This window comes from Pongo abelii, chromosome 11 (assembly GCF_028885655.2).
Source record: "Pongo abelii isolate AG06213 chromosome 11, NHGRI_mPonAbe1-v2.0_pri, whole genome shotgun sequence".
NCBI lineage: Eukaryota > Metazoa > Chordata > Mammalia > Primates > Hominidae > Pongo > Pongo abelii.
In genome coordinates, this window is record NC_071996.2 from 108,470,368 (window position 1) to 108,490,797 (window position 20,430).

Here is a 20,430-nt window from a genome sequence, read left to right on the forward strand (position 1 = left end):
ACAAGCTGTATTCCCAGATGGAAGAAAATTTGAAAGAAGCCAGTTGTAAGTGGGAAAAGAGAATAATAAAGTTAATCCTCTTTTGTGTTGGCTATCAGCACTCCTAATCCTTAGCACCACATTGTCAGTACTTTTTATTTTATACTCAAAGATGTTTTCACTGATAGGGCCATTTTGAGTTTCCACAGTTGAGGACTTAAGTGTAATAGACTCTTGAAAGACTATTCATACAGCGATCATTCTTTCACTTTGCTTCAACTGACCAAGTTGGAACATATTAAAAAATGCAAATGTAATTCTTACTTTTATCTCTTAGGATCCTGCAGAGTGTGGGGCATTTTCCAAGCCATGCTTTGAGAACTGTCAAAATGCTGTAACCACCTCTAGGCGAAATGATAATAGTACTCTGCATCCACTTGGCACTTACAGTCCACAAGACAAACAGAAAGGTAAGAGTCTATTCATTTTATCCACTGAAAATGGAGTGAGAAAACACAAAAGTGTCTTTTTATCTTAAAAAAAAAAAAAAAAAGAGTAAAGGGGAGTTAATTAGACTAAGTGCAGACTTTGTTACTCAGAGTCACAAACACTGAGAGGTTGGGGGGAGAGCTGACTCAAAACTTGTGAATCAGATTCCTGGCAATGTCTCTAGTTTAAATGACACTTTCTGTGCTTGCTGCCCCAAACATGGAGGGTTATATATAAAACAAACGATCACTGGAGAATCAAAGATGGCAAACTGTTATTTTTAAAGCTCTTCTAATATTGGAAGTTACCAAGTATAAATAAATAACTACCAAAATTTTAAAATGTATGGATTTATAATCCATAAAATGGTCATAGCGTGATTCACAGATGATCCTCGATTCTAATGAGTATGATAAATGGGTGAATATCCTAACCTGAAACCACTTCATGATGGTTGGAATGTTCTTGTTATTGTCTTGCTACACTGTCTTGCCTTATTATCTAATGTGGATCCCATTTCTAGCCGACTCCAGATGTAAAAAAATCTGGGTTTTCCTCTTTGTCTTTTAAAAAATATACTTCAGGTCACCAAGAAAATTGTTTTATCTCCCTGTATCTCTTTTCTTTCATAACTTGAATTTTTTATTACAAAAGCAATACATAGTCATTGCAGAAAATTTAGAGAAAAGAAATAAAAAGAAAATTTAATTTTACTTATACTTCTATCAAAGATCCTAATCAGTAACATTTTATGTATATCTTTCAGGACTTTTTAATGAAAATATTTTATACAAAAAATGAAATAATAAAATGTATGTAATGTTTAGGAAATTGCTTTTTAAAATTAATAGCACATTATATGCCTCTTAGTCATTGAATATTCTTCTACAATATCACATTCAGTAGTTGCATAGTGTCTTTTGAAGGTAAGTACCATATATTATGTAATCAGTCCCTATATTTTGAACACTTAAGATGTTATCATAATTTAACTATGTGGAAAGAAGTTCCAAGCTGTGAAATTACTCCATCATAACATACTTGTAAATCTGAGGTGGCTCTAGAATTAAATTGTCTCATTAGAATGGGATGTTGTTTTTTCCACAGAATTCCTCCATTTTAGCAAGAGTAGTAGCAACAGCTGCTATCATTTATTAAGTGTTTACTGTCTGTTAGATACTGTGTTGAGCAATTTACATGCAGACTCAAAGTGGATAATATTATCTTCATTTTACAAATGAAGATCTAGAAAGTCAGAGAGAGTAAATAATTTACTCACAAATGCATATTTGATACATGCACAGTCTGGATTCAATTCCCGTCTCCCTGTCTTTAGTTTGTCTTCCAAACCACAGCATGGGTCTGACTTATATTGGTCTCTTGAAACTATTGGAGTCCTTTCACCTACTGAGAATGCCCATTAGAAGCTGACTTTAGACTGGGCTCAGTGGCTCACGCCTGTAATCCCAGCACTTTGGGAGGCCGAGGCAGGCAGATCACCTAAGGTCGGGAGTTCGAGACCAGCCAGGCCAACATGGCAAAATCCCATCTGTACTAAAAAAAAAAAAAAAAAATTAGTCTGATGTGATGGCACATGCCTGTAATCCCAGCTACTATGGGGGTAAAAAAAAAAGAAGAAGAAGAAGCTGACTTTACTTAGTATACAGATAAAAAAAAAAAATAGTATGTCTTTTCTCATCTTAAAGAAATTATGGTGGCGGGCACCTGTAGTCCCAGCTACTCGGGAGGCTGAGGCAGGAGAATGGTGTGAACCCAGGAGGCAGAGCTTGCAGTGAGCCAAGATCGTGCCACTGTACTCCAGCCTGGGCGACAGAGCAAGGAGACTGTTTCAAAGAAAAAAAAAGAAATTAAAAGTTTCCTTGACAGAACAAGATTGCCTTCTGAAATCTTAAATTGCAATAGCAAAAGAGCCTGGGAAAGGAATGGCAAGTTTTCTGCAAAATAAAACAGTCTTCTTTCTACCTTATGATCATGAATGTGGACATCTGTATTAAAATATCTAGATTTTATATAACTTGATTGGCATTTAATTCTCTAGCAACGTGTGGCCCAGTGTCTAAGTCTAGAGTTTAATTCCTAGTTACACCAGTGACATCTAAATGAACACTAAGTACCTTTTGTTTCGTTTTTAATGTCTATAAAATACAGTTATGTGCCACATAATCACATTTTGGTCAACAACAGACCACATATATCATGGTGGTCCCGTAAGATTATAATGGAGCTGAAAAATTCCTAATGCTATACTATAATTTTTATCATCATTTTAGAGTACACTTCTACTTATTTTTAAAAAAAGGTAACTGTAAACAGCCTCAGGCAGTTCCTTTAGGAGGTATCCAGAAGAAGGTGTTGTTATCATAGGAAATGACAGCTCTGTGCCTGTTATTGCCCCTGAAGACCTTCCAGTGGGATAAGATGTGAAGGGGGAAGACAGTGATATTGATGATCCTGACCCTATCTAGGCCTAGGCTAATGTGTGTGTCTCAGGTTTTACCAAAAAAGTTTAAAAGGTTAAAAAAAAAAAGTATAATAGAAAAATCTTATAGAATAAAGATATAAAGAAAAAATGTTTCTACAGCTGTACAATGTGTTTGTGTTTTAAGCTGTTATTACAAAAGATTCAAAAAGCTAAATTAAAATTTATAAAGTAACAAAGTTACTGAGATTGAAGAAAGAAAATATTTTTTAGAAATGTAGTGTAGCCTAAGTGCCTTGTGTCTGTAATGTCTATAGTGGTGTACAGTAGTGTTTTAGGCCTTCAGATTTACTCATCCTCACTCACTGACTCACCCAGAGCAACTGCCAGTCCTGCAAGCTCCATTCATGGTAAGTGTCCTATGCAGGTGTACCAATTTTTATCTTTTATACTGTATTTTCACTGTAGCTTTTCTGTTTAGATACACAAATACCATCGTGTTGTAATTGCCTATAGTATTCAGTAAATGCTATACAGGATTGTAGCCTAGGAGCAATAGGCTATACCACAGAGCTTACCAGAGTAAGCTAATCCTTCTAGGTTTGAGTAAGCACACTATGATGTTGATGCAAGGACAAAATTGCCTAACAATGCTTTTCTCAGAATATATCCTCATTAAGTGACACATGATATATTTTCAGAAGACATTGAGATACTTAAATAAATGGAATAATATCTCTGCAAAGAATAGCAAAGGCTAAACTAATGAAACCATAGAAGTAGTTAATTGTGTAAGGATACACCCAGAAAAAAAAAATTAAATAAGAAAATCCATTCCAAGCACATGCTAAAAATAGAATACAATAATAATTTGGGTTGGAACTTCAATAGAATGTTCAGACTTTGTATATCTTCTGTACAAATAGAGTCCTTTGGGCACAAGTGGCCTCAGACAACCATTGGGAGATTTTGTCTGTTCTTTTCTTCCCAGAACGTAGATTTAGCTAGAACAATTTTTACATCAGTGAAAAAAATATAAAAATTAACTATCTGCAAGTTTCCTGTTTCTCTTTCTTCCAAAGTGACTCCATTAAACATTATTTTTTCAAAAGGAGAAAATCTAGTATTATATTTTCTTTGTGGATCTGTGCTACCATACTAGATTATAAAATTTAGGCCTATCAAAACACAGACTCATTACATTTTCATTGTTAGAGGCCAGTAGATGAAATTTTCTTACTTTTTATGTAAGCCTATTGATTTAGAGACCAAAAAATTATAGCAGAGTATATAAACATGATGCTATAAAAGAGTATCATGGCCATCACCTCTTTGTAATATTAATGGCATTTTATATTTAGGAAACTATTGGGAGTTCCTGAGTTTCAGATCCATGTCAGGTGGTAACAGGCCACTAAGGCTTATAAAACCTGAATGTTGATTGCCATTACCAGTTTTTTCAAGGATCTTCTTTAGAAAAACAAGATTAACTTGACAAAATGTAATGTCTAGTGAGGAGAGGAGCTGTTACAGCCAAAACATTGACTTTTTTTTTTCTTTCCTTTTTCCTTTCCTTTGTATATTTAAAAATCCAATGTTGATATTCTATGTTCCATTTATTTTTGTAATAATAGTACATACCACCCACAGTTCTTGGTTTTTATTTTTTTTATTCCTGTCAAGCTGTTACACAGAAAAAAGGCATTTTTAGAACTAATGTTTGTAGAAATCATAACACCAGAAAATTCACATTTGTACTGAAGAATTGCTAGCAATGCCAATAGTGAAATAAATGTGGTGCTTCAAGATGGTAATAGGGATGGAGGCTGTGTCCCAAGGGCTTCCTATAAAATCCTATTAAGCATTTGAATGGTAATGAAATGCACCACCACTGTATTTTCTGAGGAATCTTGCTGGCAGATCTTACCCTGGGCCAAGGAATTGCCTCATGCAGTTTGCCTCTGGTTAGCATTACCTCTCATTTCACTGCACTTGTCTCCCCCATATAGCTCTTCTCCTGCTTCTCCTCTTTCAGCTCAAGTGCACTCCTGTCTTAGGCACCCACTGCCCCCAAGTCTGCCCAGCATCACCACTGGGTTAGGCCTTTCATCTCCATCTCAAATCAAATGTGGTGGTTCTGTGACCTGTCTCTCTGGATCCATATTCCCTGGGGTCCTCTGAAACACATCGTAGTAGAATTATTTCTAATGTGTATCTTTCAGGGGACCAGCATGTATCTACCCCTCTATAGCATGTAAAGCGCTACGTCTGGAATGTCTATCCAAGATTGAATTATACGTTTCAATTTGGCTAATGTTTATTGGATACCTCCATTGTGTGGAATACACTATCGGGAGTGGTGAATGCAGTAGTATTATTGTCCTTAAGAATAGTCTGAAGCAGGGGTCAAAAAACTTTGTCCTTAAAGTGGAAGATAGTAAATATTTCAGGTTTTGGACTGTAGGTCTCTGTCACCACTCAATTCTGCCATTGTAGAGCAGAAACACTCATGGACAACACATAAATAAATAGGCATGGCTGTTCAGTAAAACTTTATTTGCAAAGGCAGGTGGCAAGCTGGTTTTGGACCAGGGCCATAGCTTGCTGACCTCTTGTCTAAAGTTACAATCTCTTTTACTCATTCTTTTCTGATGTGGCCTTGGTAGGATAGATCCCACAACACAAATAACAACAAAAGATGATAATTAAAAGGAAGAGCCATTTGGCCATCAATGAAGTAATGACTGCAGGGAGTGCCGTGTCAACATTTACAGGCATAGATATATATGAAATGACCATCAAGAAGACTGTACCTCGTACACTCAGTGAAATCCAGAAATATTATTATAGGAGATAAGAATTCCAGACTTTTACACTGAAACAAGGGCTTAACAAAGGTGTTTGGGCCCAGAAGAAAATAAAAATTCCTTACAGCATCTGAATATGTTGTTTAAAAAATGTAACAAGGGGCCGGGCATGGTGGCTTACGCCTGTAATCCCAGCACTTTGGGAGGCCAAGGCAGGCAGATCACGAGGTCAGGAGATCAAGATCATCCTGGCTAACACAGTGAAACCCCTTCTCTACTTAAAATACAAAAAATTAGCTGGGCTTGGTGGCAGGTGCCTGTAGTCCCAGCTACTCGGGAGGCTGAGACAGGAGAATGGCTTGAACCCGGGAGGCAGAGCTTGCAGTGAGCCAAGATCGCACCACTGCACTCCAGCCTGAGTGACAGAGTGAGACTCTGTCTCAAAAAAGGAAAAAAAAAAAAAAAAAAAAGTAACAAGGATAGAGTCAACAAATAAGATACTTACCTCAACAAACAAGATACTTACCTCTGCACCGATCACCACTTTAAAAAAAAAAACACATAAAAACACATAAACACATAAAGAACCATAAATGGTTCATGAGTGTAATAAAAATTAAATTTAATGATTGTAATAAAACTAGCCAGAGAAGAGGCTGTAGAAGACATGGAGAAACGAGAAAGAGGAACACAAGGAGAAAGTTATCTACAGTCTAGAAAAAGAAATAGACATAGATAAATAGATAATAGCTTGATAGAACAATAAATACATACATAGTTCATTGCAAAAGTGGCATTTGATAAATGCTATCCAAGAATTACTTTACATAATATTAAGTAATAGATCAACCTAAAGTGTCACTGGATAGATAAAGACAGTGAAAGTCTATTTCCTGGTCCTATCACTGCACAATGAGGTTTGGCAGCTGTGCTCCATGCAGTGATTACAGGACCTAGGCTCCTTCCACTGGTGGCTGGGCACCTCGTCACCTGGCTTTCAGGTGATATAGTTGGGGAAAGGAAGAGAGAGTGAGGAAGGTGCACCCTCTCATAACCCCTGAGACTGGGAATGACATTTATCATAGCAGCCCACATTCCATTTGCAAGAACTAGTCTAGGGGCAAAGAGGCCCTAGCAATGGTGTCCAGCTGTATGCCCAGGAAGAGAGGAAGAACACAGATAGAGTGGGCACTGGTCTTCTTGGCCACTGTTATAAAAGTGACAGATCCTTGGCAACAGCAAAGCGTTCATAGTAAAAGTGATATTTGGGTGGATCTTGGGAGAAGGATAGGAATTTGACAGGTAGAGTAGATTTTGCAGTTACATAAGCAAAGATACTGAGGCAGGAACACCCAGGGGTGCTGGCAGGGAATGGTAAGCTAACGGGCAATGGGAGATAAAGTTGTTTGCCGGGATCATAGACCTTTATTCCGTAGGCAATGTGCAGCTGAAGTGATTTTGAGCAACAAGTTACATAATCACAAATACGTTCACCATCACTGTGGAAGATGGACTGAGAGGTTGAGGATAGAAGATGAGAGCCAGCAGAAAGGAAGTTGTCCCAGGATGTCCATTTTCCCCAATTTACATTACAGTCCTTCTGTTCTGTTTCTCTTAGCAAGTCTTGAATGCCTGACTGCTGCCACCACTAACAAATCAATGGGCCCCTAGGGTTGGAGGTGGTGCAGGGGCACGGTGCAGGCGCTGCCTTTGTGCTTCTTTCCCCCTGGTCACCTACTTAGCAGATCTGCTTCAAGCTTCATCCCCAGGGGCATGTCGGCTGTGCTACAACTACCTCCCCATCAGTCTAGTGCCTGGGGCAGAGCTTGGAGCAAGTCCTTGCCTTGTGTATTTATCAGGGTTCTGCAGAGAAACAGAACCAAGTTGTGTGTGTGTGTGTGTGTGTGTGTGTGTGTGAACAGATTTATGATAAGGAATTGGCTCACATGGCCATAGAGACAGGCACATCCCAGGATCTGCAGGATGAGTCAGCAAGCTGGGGTGGCAGAAGAGTTGATGGTGCAGATTTGAGTCTGAAGGCCTGAGAACCAGAAAAGCTGGTGGCATGGTTTCAGTCTGAAGACAAATGGGCTTGAGACTCAGGAAGAACTGATGTTTCCGTTTGGGTCTGAAGATAGAAAAAAGCCAATGTCCCATGTCAAAGTCACTCAGGCAGGGGGAATTCTCTCTTATTCAGGAGAGAGGCAATCTTTTTTGTTCTATTCATGCCTTCATGTGATTAGACAAGGCCCACCCCATTAGAGGGGACAGTCTACTTATTTAAATGTGAATCTTGTTTAAAAACACCCTCACAGAAACTCCCAGAATAATATCTAGGTACCCTGTGGCCCAGTCAGGTTGACATATAAAATCAACCATCATATCCAGCACGTAGACAAGCCAAAGCAGGTTTTATCACCAACAGCAGTTCTCAAGGGTAGAGAGATTTGTCTCTTGTTCTGTCATTCAGGGACAAATCAGGTACATATCTTATCAAATATGTCACTGTAATAGATACAAGTAAAACTTACAATCTATGGAATAATAATCCTATGTTTACTTAACAGTTTGCATTTACAAATCACTGCTTAAATATAATTTAGTTTGGCCGGGCGCGGTGGCTCACGCCTGTAATCCCAGCACTTTGGGAGGCGGAGATGAGTGGATCACGAGGTCAGGAGATCAAGACCATCCTGGCTAACACGGTGAAACCCTGTCTCTACTAAAAACACAAAAAATTAGCCAGGCGTGGTGGCGAGCGCCTGTAGTCCTAGCTATTCGGGAGGCTGAGGCAGGAGGATGGCGTGAACCCGGGAGTCAGAGCTTGCAGTGAGCCAAGATCGTGCCACTGCACTCCAGCCTGGGTGGCAGAGGGAGACTCCATCTCAAAAATAATAATAATAATAATAAATATGTACACACATATATATATATACACACATATATATATAAATAAAATTTAATTCTCATATTCCTCCAGTAAAGGTACTCTTGTTGCCACTTGTGATGGCTTTAAAAACTGAGGCTTGGAGAAGTTGAGTAATTTGCCAAGTTCACACAGCAGTAGGGTTGGAAACATGGCAATCTTGCTCCAAAAACCATACACTTTACCACGATGTTATATAATGCTTTCATACACTAGTGAATATGGTTAGTAATTATGAGCATTCAATGAAATAATGTACAAGGCTTAATATAATGTCTGCTATACAATAAGATCTCAACAACCTTACTTGTCAGTTGTGGTGATATTAGAGATACATGTCTATTCTTGTAGTACAGAACAAACTGGAAAACTATACATTTTTAGTAGGTGGGAAAACCAGGATTTAGACCCCTGTCTTTTCCTTATAAGGCCTTAAACTCAGATGTCTCCATTATGGCACAGATAGAAAAAAAGAGTGCACGTGTGTGTGTTTGTGTGTGTGTGTGTGTGTTTACCTCCACTATGTCTGAATGGTGAACAGATATACTATATCTCATGATTTTTTAAAGGAAGTTTTTGCTACTGAAGCAAATGCTTTAATCGCCATATAATCCAGAGTATTCACTATAAAGTCTTGTTTACAAAAATGTTAAGGCATAAAACAGATGACTTTGTTAATCTTCCACAAATCACAGGTAATGAGTATGTGTCAGCCTTTTGTTGGTGGGAAAAGGTAGTCAAGATGTGTGGAGTGGGTTTGCTAGGGGTTGCCTGCAGGTCACCAGTGTAAAAACATATTAGCAGGCTTAGATTTCCTCATACAAGCAGTATTCATTCTCATAAGGATCTTTCAGTACTGTGTGAGAACTTATTTATTTCAGGGCTGGTTTATGTGTTGGCTAAAACTGTGTCTGAGAGAGATACTGAAACCAAACCAGGCATCGAATGGTTCTGCTTCCACTTTATACAGCTTCATTTGTTCTTTGTTTATAGACCTATTGCTGCCCAATGACAGATGGGCCGAGAGTGAAGTTCCACCTTCTCCAACACCACATTCTGCTCTGGAATTGGGCCTCGAAGATTACAGCCACAGGTATTGATAAAATGATATATCGTAAATGCTCCTTGTTATTGTTTTTCTGGGAGAACACAGCAACCTTATTCAGCAAACTTATTTTAACTCTACTTCTTTCTGGAATGGAAATCTTATAGTACCTATAACTCCTTTCCAGTGAAAGCTTCAGTGAAAGTTTCTCATAGCTAATAGCTTAGATTGGGCATATTTTGCTTCCTGGTATTTGTTAAGATTCACCTTAAATTATTAAAATATTTAAGAAAATGGTTGAACTTTCATTTACAAATTTAAAAACTAGAGCCGTGGAGCTCAAAGAAAAGTGACATGGGAAGGTATAAAACAAAACTGAGAAAATAGGAAGCTTATGGGTTTTTATTAGTAATTGGCAAACCCTAGAGGTATTTTAAAAATAGATGTTCCAAGAAAGTTAATGGAATCTAAAAATTAAAGCAACACCATATATAATCTAAAATATTGAAGAGGGTACCCAATATTATATCCATTCTGTAATAGAAACTAAAAAAATCAATAATTTTTAGAATCACACAAGAATGAGAGAGATTTACTAAGCATACATACTATTTGACAAAGGGAATTCATAGATTTTGTTCTTCTGATGAGTTTTAAAAATCATTAAATTGTCCCTTTGCTATTTTCTGTATTTATTATGGCTGTTAGAAACTGTGTATTTTATTCCATTCTGTGTCCCATGATAATCCTGTGAAATTTCTTCATTTTTCTTGCAGCAATGCTAGTGTCATTCCTATTATGTTTTTTAATACAGTCTGCTAAAAATAAAGCAGCATGCCTTAGAGTATAGCTAACTCTATTAGGTGGAAGCTCACCTATATTTAGCTATCTCTGATTCTTATACTTTTGAAGCCAGTTATCTTGCTAACTACAGTTTCGTGAACTAGATTGATAATCATAATAATATTCTAGATCAGTATCTCTAGGGGTTTCATAAAAGAAAATGTGGACCTATTTAATTTTGTCCATTCATTTCCATTGCCTGCCTCGATTCTGAATTGAAAATGACAGTTTGGTGGCATAGAAAAAGCCATTTAAAACATAGTTTCATTTGTTCTACCTTACTGTTTATCCTGTATATATGTGCAAAATGTTTGGGATGGTGCAAAGCTGAATCAGATATAAACCCTGTCTTCAGGAAGCTGGTAGGCTGACAGGTAGACTCATGGGACGACTGGAACACAAGGGTTCCAAGTGATATTTACCAGAAGGTGTAGATAAAATGCTCTGAGCATCTGAGGCAGAGGAGAATGCCTCCAGATAAAGGAATCAGGGAAAATGCTGTGGTAAAAGTGTCATTTGAGCCGAACCCTAACTCATGAATAGCAGGTGGACATGAGATGAGCCCAGGAAGAAAGGGCATTTCGGGAGAGAAGGGCAGCAGAAGAAACAGCATAGAGACGGGAGAGTAAATTGATTTGTACAAGGTGGGGCTGATCAGCCAGATGATAAAGCCCAGAGTGCAAGAATAAGGTATGCAGACTTCGTTTGGTAGATAGTCAGTCTTAATGCAGGGTTTTTGCAGGTAATACACAGAATGAAACCTGTGGTTTTTTTGTGTGTATAACATGGATTGGGTGAATGGAAGAGGTTTGATATCCCCTGGAAGCCAGGATTCTTTGGATACCTTTTAGGGCAATTGCAGTCAGAGGTACTAAGCATCTGTGCAGGGGAGGCTAGAGAGAAGCACTCAGATGAGAAACCTTCAAGGGAGAGAGGTGGTTCAGAGATCACCTGGGATTTAGCAACTGTCTTTTTGGCTTCAAAGTCTCCACGGATTTCTTTCCTTCCCTTTTCTGCAAAGCCATTCCTTTGTGAATTGGGGAGAGAAAAAAGTTTATATTGGTCCTCGCTGCTGTAAATCTTCATTACATGGTATGAACTAGTAACTTCCATCTTCTTTTCACTGTCTTCCTTCCTAGTCCCCTGTTTTAGGCCTCTGTTCTCACTTCTTTATTAGAACTTCTCTCTTAATCATCGACAGTAATCTCCTTTCAGTCAAAAGTATGACATTGTCTTAGACTTCATTCTTCTTTTCCACTCTGCAGTATTTGGTTATTAAGTCATTCATTCACTTACTCATCCATTCAAAAGTATTTCTGGAGCTCTGAGCCAGACACTATAGAAAGAACTCAAATGGATTGGAAAGCATCCCTGCCTGCAAGAAATGCAGCGTCCTCTTAAAGAGACAGACACACAGATAATTAGGATGCAGCCAGCTAAGCATTAGATAGAAAATGCAATGGGAGCCTAGAGGAAGAAGCCATTAACTTTGCCTGGAGTTGTCAAGTAAGTTTTCACAGGAGAGTAGTGTAAGCAGTTTCTTGGAAAACGGAAGAAAGCTCTCTAGACAGAGAAGTGGCGGGAAGGGCAATTTAGGTTAAGGAAACCAGGTGATGGGAGAGAAGAATGCTGAGTGTGTTCAGTGTGGCTAAAGCTTGTGGTATCTCAGGGAAGAATCAATGGGAAGGGCATTGTCTGCCCTGCTCCATGGGTGCCATGCTTCTCCAGAGAGCAGTGGGGAAGCATTGAAGCACTTTGAGCCTGGAGATGACACTATCAGGCAGAGCAGTTTCAGTGATGGAGGATGGAGGGAATGGCAGAAGCCACCATAAACAAGGAGGCTGCTCCGACTTGGGACTAGCAAGAGAAGAGCAGGGCCTGGATGGAGGGATCAGAAGCATGGGTGGAGAAGAAAGGGCAGAGATACTTTAAAAATAGAAGGAACAAGTCTTAAGCCTTGAAACTCTCCCCTCCTAGGATCGTGTGACCTGCACCATCCTGCCAGCTGCTGTGTTGCCTAGGTGACCAGCAGCAGCAGGGGTTGGATGTGTGAAACTTGGGATGGAGGAAGGACTGGAAGGGAGCCAGGAGGATTGAGCAAGAAAGGCTCTCCTGCCTTCTGCCTTTCAAAAAAAAAAAAGTAAAAGCCCTCTCAAAGGAAAAAAGGATGTTGGAGGGGTGAGGCTAATCTTGTAAAAGAGAAAACTGCTATGGCGTGAGGAAAGAAAAACAAATTTGATCAAACTTAATGCCTGTACAAAATGAAATCAGGAAATTGCTCAACCTGTTTTTACTATTATGCAATGATTATCACAGAAAAGTTTATAATATGTGGGTCTAAGAAATAAATATAAAGGAAATAAACTTACTGTTTGATCTCAGGCAGAGCTGAAGGTAAATCGGCAGCAGACAGAATATATCGAATATTATTAACAGTTTAGACAACATTGGGCTATTCCCCACATGTTCATATTCTCTTTCTCTCTCTCTCTCTGTCTGTTTCTTCACGCACATACCTGAAACTACTCTCTCTCATAGAAGCCTATTGTTGAAGTCCATCTGTGGACACCTGAGACTTCAGACATCATGGTTTTTGTCTTGCCCCTCAAAATCTTCATCCCCCACCTTTTCACCTCAGACAGTTCTTGAACATTCATTGTTGGCTCTTATACATCTTTTACATTCCCGGTTTGTCACCATAGTCAAACACTGGCATATGTTTCATGCTACCCTTACTTATTCATTAGGCAGCATAATTTGACGTTGAGTATCGTTTCTATTTGGTAGATTCTCTGGTTGTTCATGCTGAAAACACGGCCTTTATCTAAGACATGTCTTTGGCCTGCTGTCAACTTCCAGCTTCCAACAGCCTTCACTGCAGCCCACTCGGCCATGAGCACATGCTAACTCCCTTCAAAATTAAAATGTCGTATTTTATAGTTAATCGTTGTGTCACCCTCTTAATCCAAACACTCGAGATAGGTAGCATAAAGTTACAAACCATTTTACTAGTCTAACTTAACATGTCTAAAATATTTTCACATGAACTAACTCAATACGGTACTCACTCATTATTCTGGTGCTCTATATGCCCACGTTGGCTCTAATCCTATGACTTATATTACACTCACTTGCCTCCTTAATATCCATCAATCTGATACCAGCCTTATTTTGCCTTATTTCCATTTTGTACTGCAGCAAAGGGGGCCCTTTTATGAAACGTTTTCGAAGTGTACACTTGGTTACGATCAAAATGATGGTAACATATATGTGTGTGTATATAGATAGATATGTAGATATCTCATTATGATCAGATGTGTACATAAGAGCATTTGTTACATTCATATGTACAGTGCAGCCTTTTATTTCTTTGATCCTTCTTGATTATATGCCAACATTTGTATAAAAGTTCACTTTATTAGACAGATCCTAGCTTGATGTTACTGCATGGAGTGTCATTGCCACCTTACTTTTTAAATGGGGATTGCGATCATTGCTACCTAAGAGTCTGGGAAAATTTGAGCTCTTATTCCTAATTTGTGAATTAACACTTGGCTTAAGAGGATAAACTAAGACAATGAGTCAGGTTCACCAACACATTGTTCGGTTGGGTAGATTCTCAGTCTGCCTTGAGCAGAGCACTTTAAATGCAATCTGATCTATGTTTTAATGAGGGTCCTACACCTCCTCCCTGGAGGCTTTCACTGCTTTGATTGAGGATTTAGTTTTCTATTATTGCATGATGTACACCATTCTATTGAAACGAAAAGCAAACCTAAAATGTAAGCCACATAATAAAAGGTGAGCAAGTCTTCACTAAAAGTGAAAGCCTTGATTTTTGCGGATTCGAGATCAGCAACAACCTGTGTCCCAGGCTGGCCACCATTTCAGCCAGAGCTTCTGGCTCTGGTCCCAGCTTTGCCCCTGGCCAGCTGTGTGACCTTGGAACGCCAACTCTCCTCTTTGAGCCTCAGGGTCTTATCTGAGAGATGAGGTGACCTTTAATCCCTTCTGGCTCTTAAACTTTTTGATTCTATGAAGGCCATGAGTCTTTCTGACACTAAACCCACATCATCACAACAGATCAAAGGATGGAAAACTTAAGTGCAAATAAAGGTCGAATAACACATTTAAAGGCAAGTGCTTCCAAACACCAAGACTCAGGGGAAAGCTCATGTTTGCAGTAGTGTCTCAGAATTCTTCTTTAAAATGGGCTGAAAAAATGAAAGTATTGCTATTAGGCCAGGCTAGTGTCAATAACACTAAGTGGGTCCAGGATTTTTGTTCACAATTGGCATATTTTGTCATTACTAGATACCATATCTAATACACTTTATATATCAATGGCTTCGTTTATTGAGAATGTACCCAGACACCAGGAAAGAAATAGAAAAAAAAAACCAAAAAGCTACATAACCCTAAAGAGAGGATTTAAACTTCTTGAGAAATTTTTATGAAAACGTGAAATCTTTTCATTGGCAAATGCCTTAGGCCCTCATTCGAAGACCACACTAACCTACAGAAATAAAGAAAAGGATTCTTAATAGCTCAGGTTGATCAAGCTCTTACTGTGTGCTAGGTACTTTTCTCAATATGTAACATAACTTACATATCTTACAAAAATTTTAAAGAGTCATAAATTCTATTCTTATCCATTTTATGAATGAGGAAACTGAGGCCACTCCCCCTGACATTTTCCTACAGGGGCCACTCTCCTAACCATCAAACCACATCACCCTTCTAAACAGAAAGAGAAAAGTACTCCTAGTCACAGACTTGCTGAGAGTCTGACAAAAACAGAGATGTCAAAGAAACTGTAAAAAGCACAGGTAATGGGAAAAACTCAGAAATTTATAGTGTTTTGGGAAGCAAAAGTAGGACAATTTATTGATCTGCTTATTTGTTAACTTACCTAATTTATCTGCTTCTATAGCACATATTCTGTACCAGACCCTAATGTCCTTACTTTATAAATCTTCACTCATTCTAGTCTCTCAACAACCTTATGAGGTAGAGAGTGTAATTTTACTCATTTTATACATAAGGAAATTGAAGCCCAGAGAGGTCCAATAAGTCTCTGAGTTGACACAGCTAGTAAGTACTGGAGCTAGGATTTACAGTGGGCCAGACATACCACAGTGCTGTGCTGGTTCACAGGTACTTCCTTTCTGGGGGAGGGTGGAGGAGATGAGGTCTACCTTTGTCACCCAGGCTGGAAGGAAGAGGTGCGATCTTAGCTCACTGCAGCCTCAAACTCCTAGTCTCAAGTGATCCTCCAGCCTCAGACTCCCAAGTAACTGAGACTACAGGTGCATGCCACCAAACCTGGCTAAACAGGTACTTCCTTAATCTACCCACTGCATTATAAAAAGAGAGGTTCATTTATTCATTTGGCAATACTATTATTGCTGCATACTAATTTTAATATTGCTTGAAAGCAATATTGAATATGGAGGGATGATGAGTTTCGAGAAAAGATTAAACTTATTTTGGTATTTCAGGTCGAGATTCTCTTGTACATTTTAGAAGGATTTTCATTCAAAACAGTTATTTTTGCTATTGTTTTATTGTTTATAGTATCAAACTCCAGCTGTTTGAAAAACTCAACATCAATACTTTAGATTTTGTAAGGATACATGATTTCGATTTTCACTATATTTGAGATTAGAATAGCAATTATAATGAGATGAGCCACCATATTTACTTTCCAAACAGGTGAGAGTGCCAAGGGGAGAAAATGGCTATAATTTAGTTTATTAAAATTATATAAATTTATTTCTAAAACAAGAACTAAGTCATTGTCTGTAATTCTCTTATGTAATACCCTCTATCCTCAAGCAAAATAAATAAAATATTCAGCAGAAAGAAAGTTATTTGAGATTGCCTACAAGTACTAAGAAAACTATAATGGGCATTTGATGTATCTTGTGTCTAAATTGTCAACTGTGCTTTTCCTATTATTTCCTTTTGGCACTTTTGATGAGCAGACTGTCTGCTTAGTGTTAACATTAGTTTTAGAAAAAAGACCTAAATAAAGTAGAAAACCAAACTCCTACAGGCATCAGTCATTCAACAGGATGGTTTCCCCTAAAGGATACAACCCTTTCACTTGTGTTTTAAAATAGGCATAGCTTAGTCCACAGAAATCCCTTAACCTGCTTTTGGGCTCTGCTAATATTCGGTGACATCTTTTGAAGTGCTAGTGTTTTCCAGGCCCTCTTTACCCACTTAAAGTTATATAGTGTACAGCAGGATCCCAATTAGCAGAAATCAGTGAAGAGTAAAACACGATATTACCCAGAGAATATTTTATTTAAATTGTACAGTGTGACAAAATACATGAAAACAGAGTTGCTACATCTTATAAAAGAAACCTGAGATTTAAGAATTCGTTGAAAATATGTGGTTGGGAGCTGTGCAGAGTGATGAGTGGCTGTGTTCAAAATGAGAACTGCTTCCTCATTTTTTAAAAGATTTTATTCTAAACCTAAATACAACATATGGCTTCCTTCCACAGCTCTGGGGTGGATTCAGCAGTATATTTTCCAGATCAGCACATCAACTTCAGATCTGTGACACCAGCCAGGCAGCCTGAATCAATTAATTTGAAAGCCTCGAAGAGCATGGACCTTGGTAAGCAAGGGTGAGGTGACATCCAGGTCAGCTCTCCAGCCTCAGCCCATTTATCTTTTCAAATGTCCTGGTTTTGTTTCTTCAACTCAAACCTCGGGGAACAAGGTCTGCAGAAGCCTGGAGGAAGGAATAATGGCCATCCCACCTTCCTATCTCTTCACACATTTAATTGTAATTATCCACTTTGTGAAACAAAGAGAAGTGATTTATTTTTACAAAGTGATCTATAAACTATCCTCCCATCATAGATGACAAAAATGATTCCTTCTGGAGGATCTGAATTCCAGAGACATCTTCATCTCATCTATCTGCCTTTGCATTTGCACCCTCGCTTCTGCCAGGGCATTTCCACTCTGTGTGGGCATACCTGTTGCAGAGCCTGGGAAAATCATGTGGTTCAAAGGATCCTTTGCCTTAGTGCTTCACTTCCTTGTATTCTTCTCCATGTGTGATGGATAGGGATGGCAGCAGCGCAGAAGATTCAGCTTTTTAAATGCCCATCCCCAAATTCTGTGACACTGGAGGGAAAAAGGGTCTCTTGGGCGTGCCACACTGAGGGTGTCAAGGTACCCTGTGTCCATGCCTGAACAACCTCACTGAGGTTCTGAGCACCATGGGGAACTTCTTGGTGACTGCTGGGTGCCAGGGCAGAGCAAGGGCCCCTGTTAACTGTGTTCTGAAAGCCTTGGGACATCTCAGATACCCTAGAGCATCACTGCCCTCCCATGGGCTTTTAGAGAGAACACCATTAGAGAAAAGTATGGATACAATAAATTCTCATCAAAATATCCATTGCCTCATGAATGCTTGAAGGCCAAGCTTTGCAATTGTTTTTTCTTGAGGCATATTACATATTTCATTAGTAACAACGAGAAAATAGAATAATCAAAAGTGTGTGCTCCACCAAACAATCTGATAAATAGTGCTTATCTGTTACTCATTTACAGGAGTTCAGAAAAATGTTCAATCATGATGAAACGAGAGAAATTGATTCTATTTTGTATAAATTAACTAAATGACTGGGATGCATTTGCTGTAATCGCCTATAGTGAGAGACAGATAGAAACCTTAACAAGGAAGCTGTCTTGAGCACTGGTCAGAAAGAGTATTTTCTCAAGCGTGAACCTTTGACAAACCAAAGGAATAATTTGTGACAGTGACATAGGTTATTACTAATAATTTAAAGAGCAGATCATTTTCATAGAGTGCTTGATAAACATTTCCTGTTCTGTCTTCCCAATTTCTCTGTAAAGAAGATGAATGGATCAAAACTGCTCTTACTTTTGAGGAGAGAAATATATTTCTGTTTTTCTCATTTAATTAAAGCAGCCACTATTATGGTTCTAAAAAGAAAAAACAGCACCCATTTTAAATTAAGAGAGAAAAAATATTATGAAACCTGTAAAAAATAAAACCTAAGACATGTCCAAAATCAGTATTTTTGTTTACATTTTAATTTTATTATTATTATTATTATTTTGAGATGGAGTCTCGCTCTGTCACCCAGGATGGAGTGCAGTGGTGCGATCTCGGCTCACTGCAACTTCCGCCTCCTGGTTTCAAGTGATTCTCCTGCCTCAGCCTCGCAAGTAGCTTGGAGTACAGGCGTCTGCCACCACGCCAGGCTAATTTTTTTTTTTGTTTGTATTTTTAGTAGAGACGGGGTTTCTCCATGTTGGCCAGGGTGGTCTCGAACTCCTGACCTCAAGTGATCCACCCACCTCAGCCTCCCAAAATGCTGGGATTACAGGCGTGAGCCACTGCACCCAGCCGTTTTGTTTACATTTTTATTACCAAAAACTGTTTTTTGAGTTTTCCCTTCTAAACTGAAATAGTCCTAGCAAAATATATGTAGTTAGCAGTTCATTCTTTGCATATTTTATACATATGCCATAAATGACAACAATAATAGTAAGGTTTATTCATTTTACAAAATTGGTCAGGTTATGAGCTATTTTCTTCAAGACCCTAGTACCAAACTAAAAGCATTGGCTAAAATGCACCGTGCAGCGGAAGTACTCAATAGCATGCTGTAAAAACAAGTTTAGAGTAATCATCAAACTTTGGTCCTTTCCAAGAAGTACCAGGCTAAAGCCAACAGTCTTTCAGAAGGCCCTGAGAGTCAGCATTCTAGTACCATTTTGATCCCTTCTCCCCAGAACAATCAGGGAGCCTAACAAATGTGTTAACCTTCTCAATATGAAATTCACTTAGGTGACACCCCAATGGTAAACATTTGAAAGTGTCTTTTCTGTTTCATTAGAGGAATAGACTATTGTATATAGTTTCGTTTTCCATATATAGCACTAGGCCAATGTAAGAGATTAATTTATTTGCTCAAAAGGTAGGTGACTATGTTTATAGGAATAATACTAGCAGGATCTTGATTCTTTAAAATGTTTTAACATTCTTTAAAACGTCTTAATAAGTATCCTATTTAGGATGAATACACAATTCGTGCTGTCTATTTTTGACCTGGAAAACCAGCATTTTCATATGGTTCAAAATTTAAAAAAAAACCTTCTATTTGTTATATAATTAATTTATATTGGCTATTTCTCACTTTATAAAGTCTGTAGGAATCTTCAAAGGCTGATGGGTCCTATCAGTACCCTTGTTTTTGTTTCATATTTGCTACTAAGACCAAACTAGTATTTTAACTTGCATGTTAATGAGTCATTGTTCATCTGCTCAAGCCATTTTAAAGGTGAGCGGCTTCCATCTACTTATTTTCACTTATATTTTCAAAGACAGACAATTCCGATTAAGAAAAAATAAAGCCTCCTTATTCCCATCCCTTTTACCTGTTCATCAGACACAAACATAGTTTAAAATGTAAGTGCTCCTAGAAAGCACTAGTTGCTTCCCCATCTATGTACATGTCCACATCACATATCATTTCTTTATAATAGTTGCATAGTGTTACATTCATTAATCTTCATTTACAGCTTACTTTACTCTTCCCCTTTTAATGGAATGTGGGCTTCATTGACAGTTCTTTTGTTGTTGTTTTGGTGGGTTTTTGAGTCGTTTGTGTTTAAGATTTTGCAGTTTGTTTATTTATAGCCTTTGCCATGTTACCATTTGTTCATTTTGTCCTCTTTCATCTATAAAATATTGTTACATGGGATGCCAGTTATTTTTTTGCAACCCATTATTTGTCTTTTTAGTTTGATTGTGATATTTCTTATCATAAAAAAGGTTTCAGTCTTATTCTCAAATATTTTCATCATTTCTTCTTTTGTGACATTTGGGTTATATGTTTATC

At 38.2% G+C, this 20,430-nt stretch overlaps 1 protein-coding gene across 11 annotated transcripts in view; it reads left to right on the top strand.

Annotated features, from left to right (window-relative positions):
* Positions 1 to 20,430, top strand: part of PARD3B (par-3 family cell polarity regulator beta) — a 1,076,689-nt gene that overhangs the window by 625,183 nt on the left and 431,076 nt on the right. For all 11 annotated transcript variants that reach the window (XM_024243295.3, XM_024243296.3, XM_024243297.3 and 8 more), the window contains 3 exons: positions 317 to 449; positions 9,635 to 9,734; positions 17,047 to 17,162. In XM_024243295.3, coding sequence (XP_024099063.2) covers positions 317 to 449; positions 9,635 to 9,734; positions 17,047 to 17,162 — 349 coding nt within the window. The remainder of the gene's footprint in view (positions 1 to 316; positions 450 to 9,634; positions 9,735 to 17,046; positions 17,163 to 20,430) is intronic.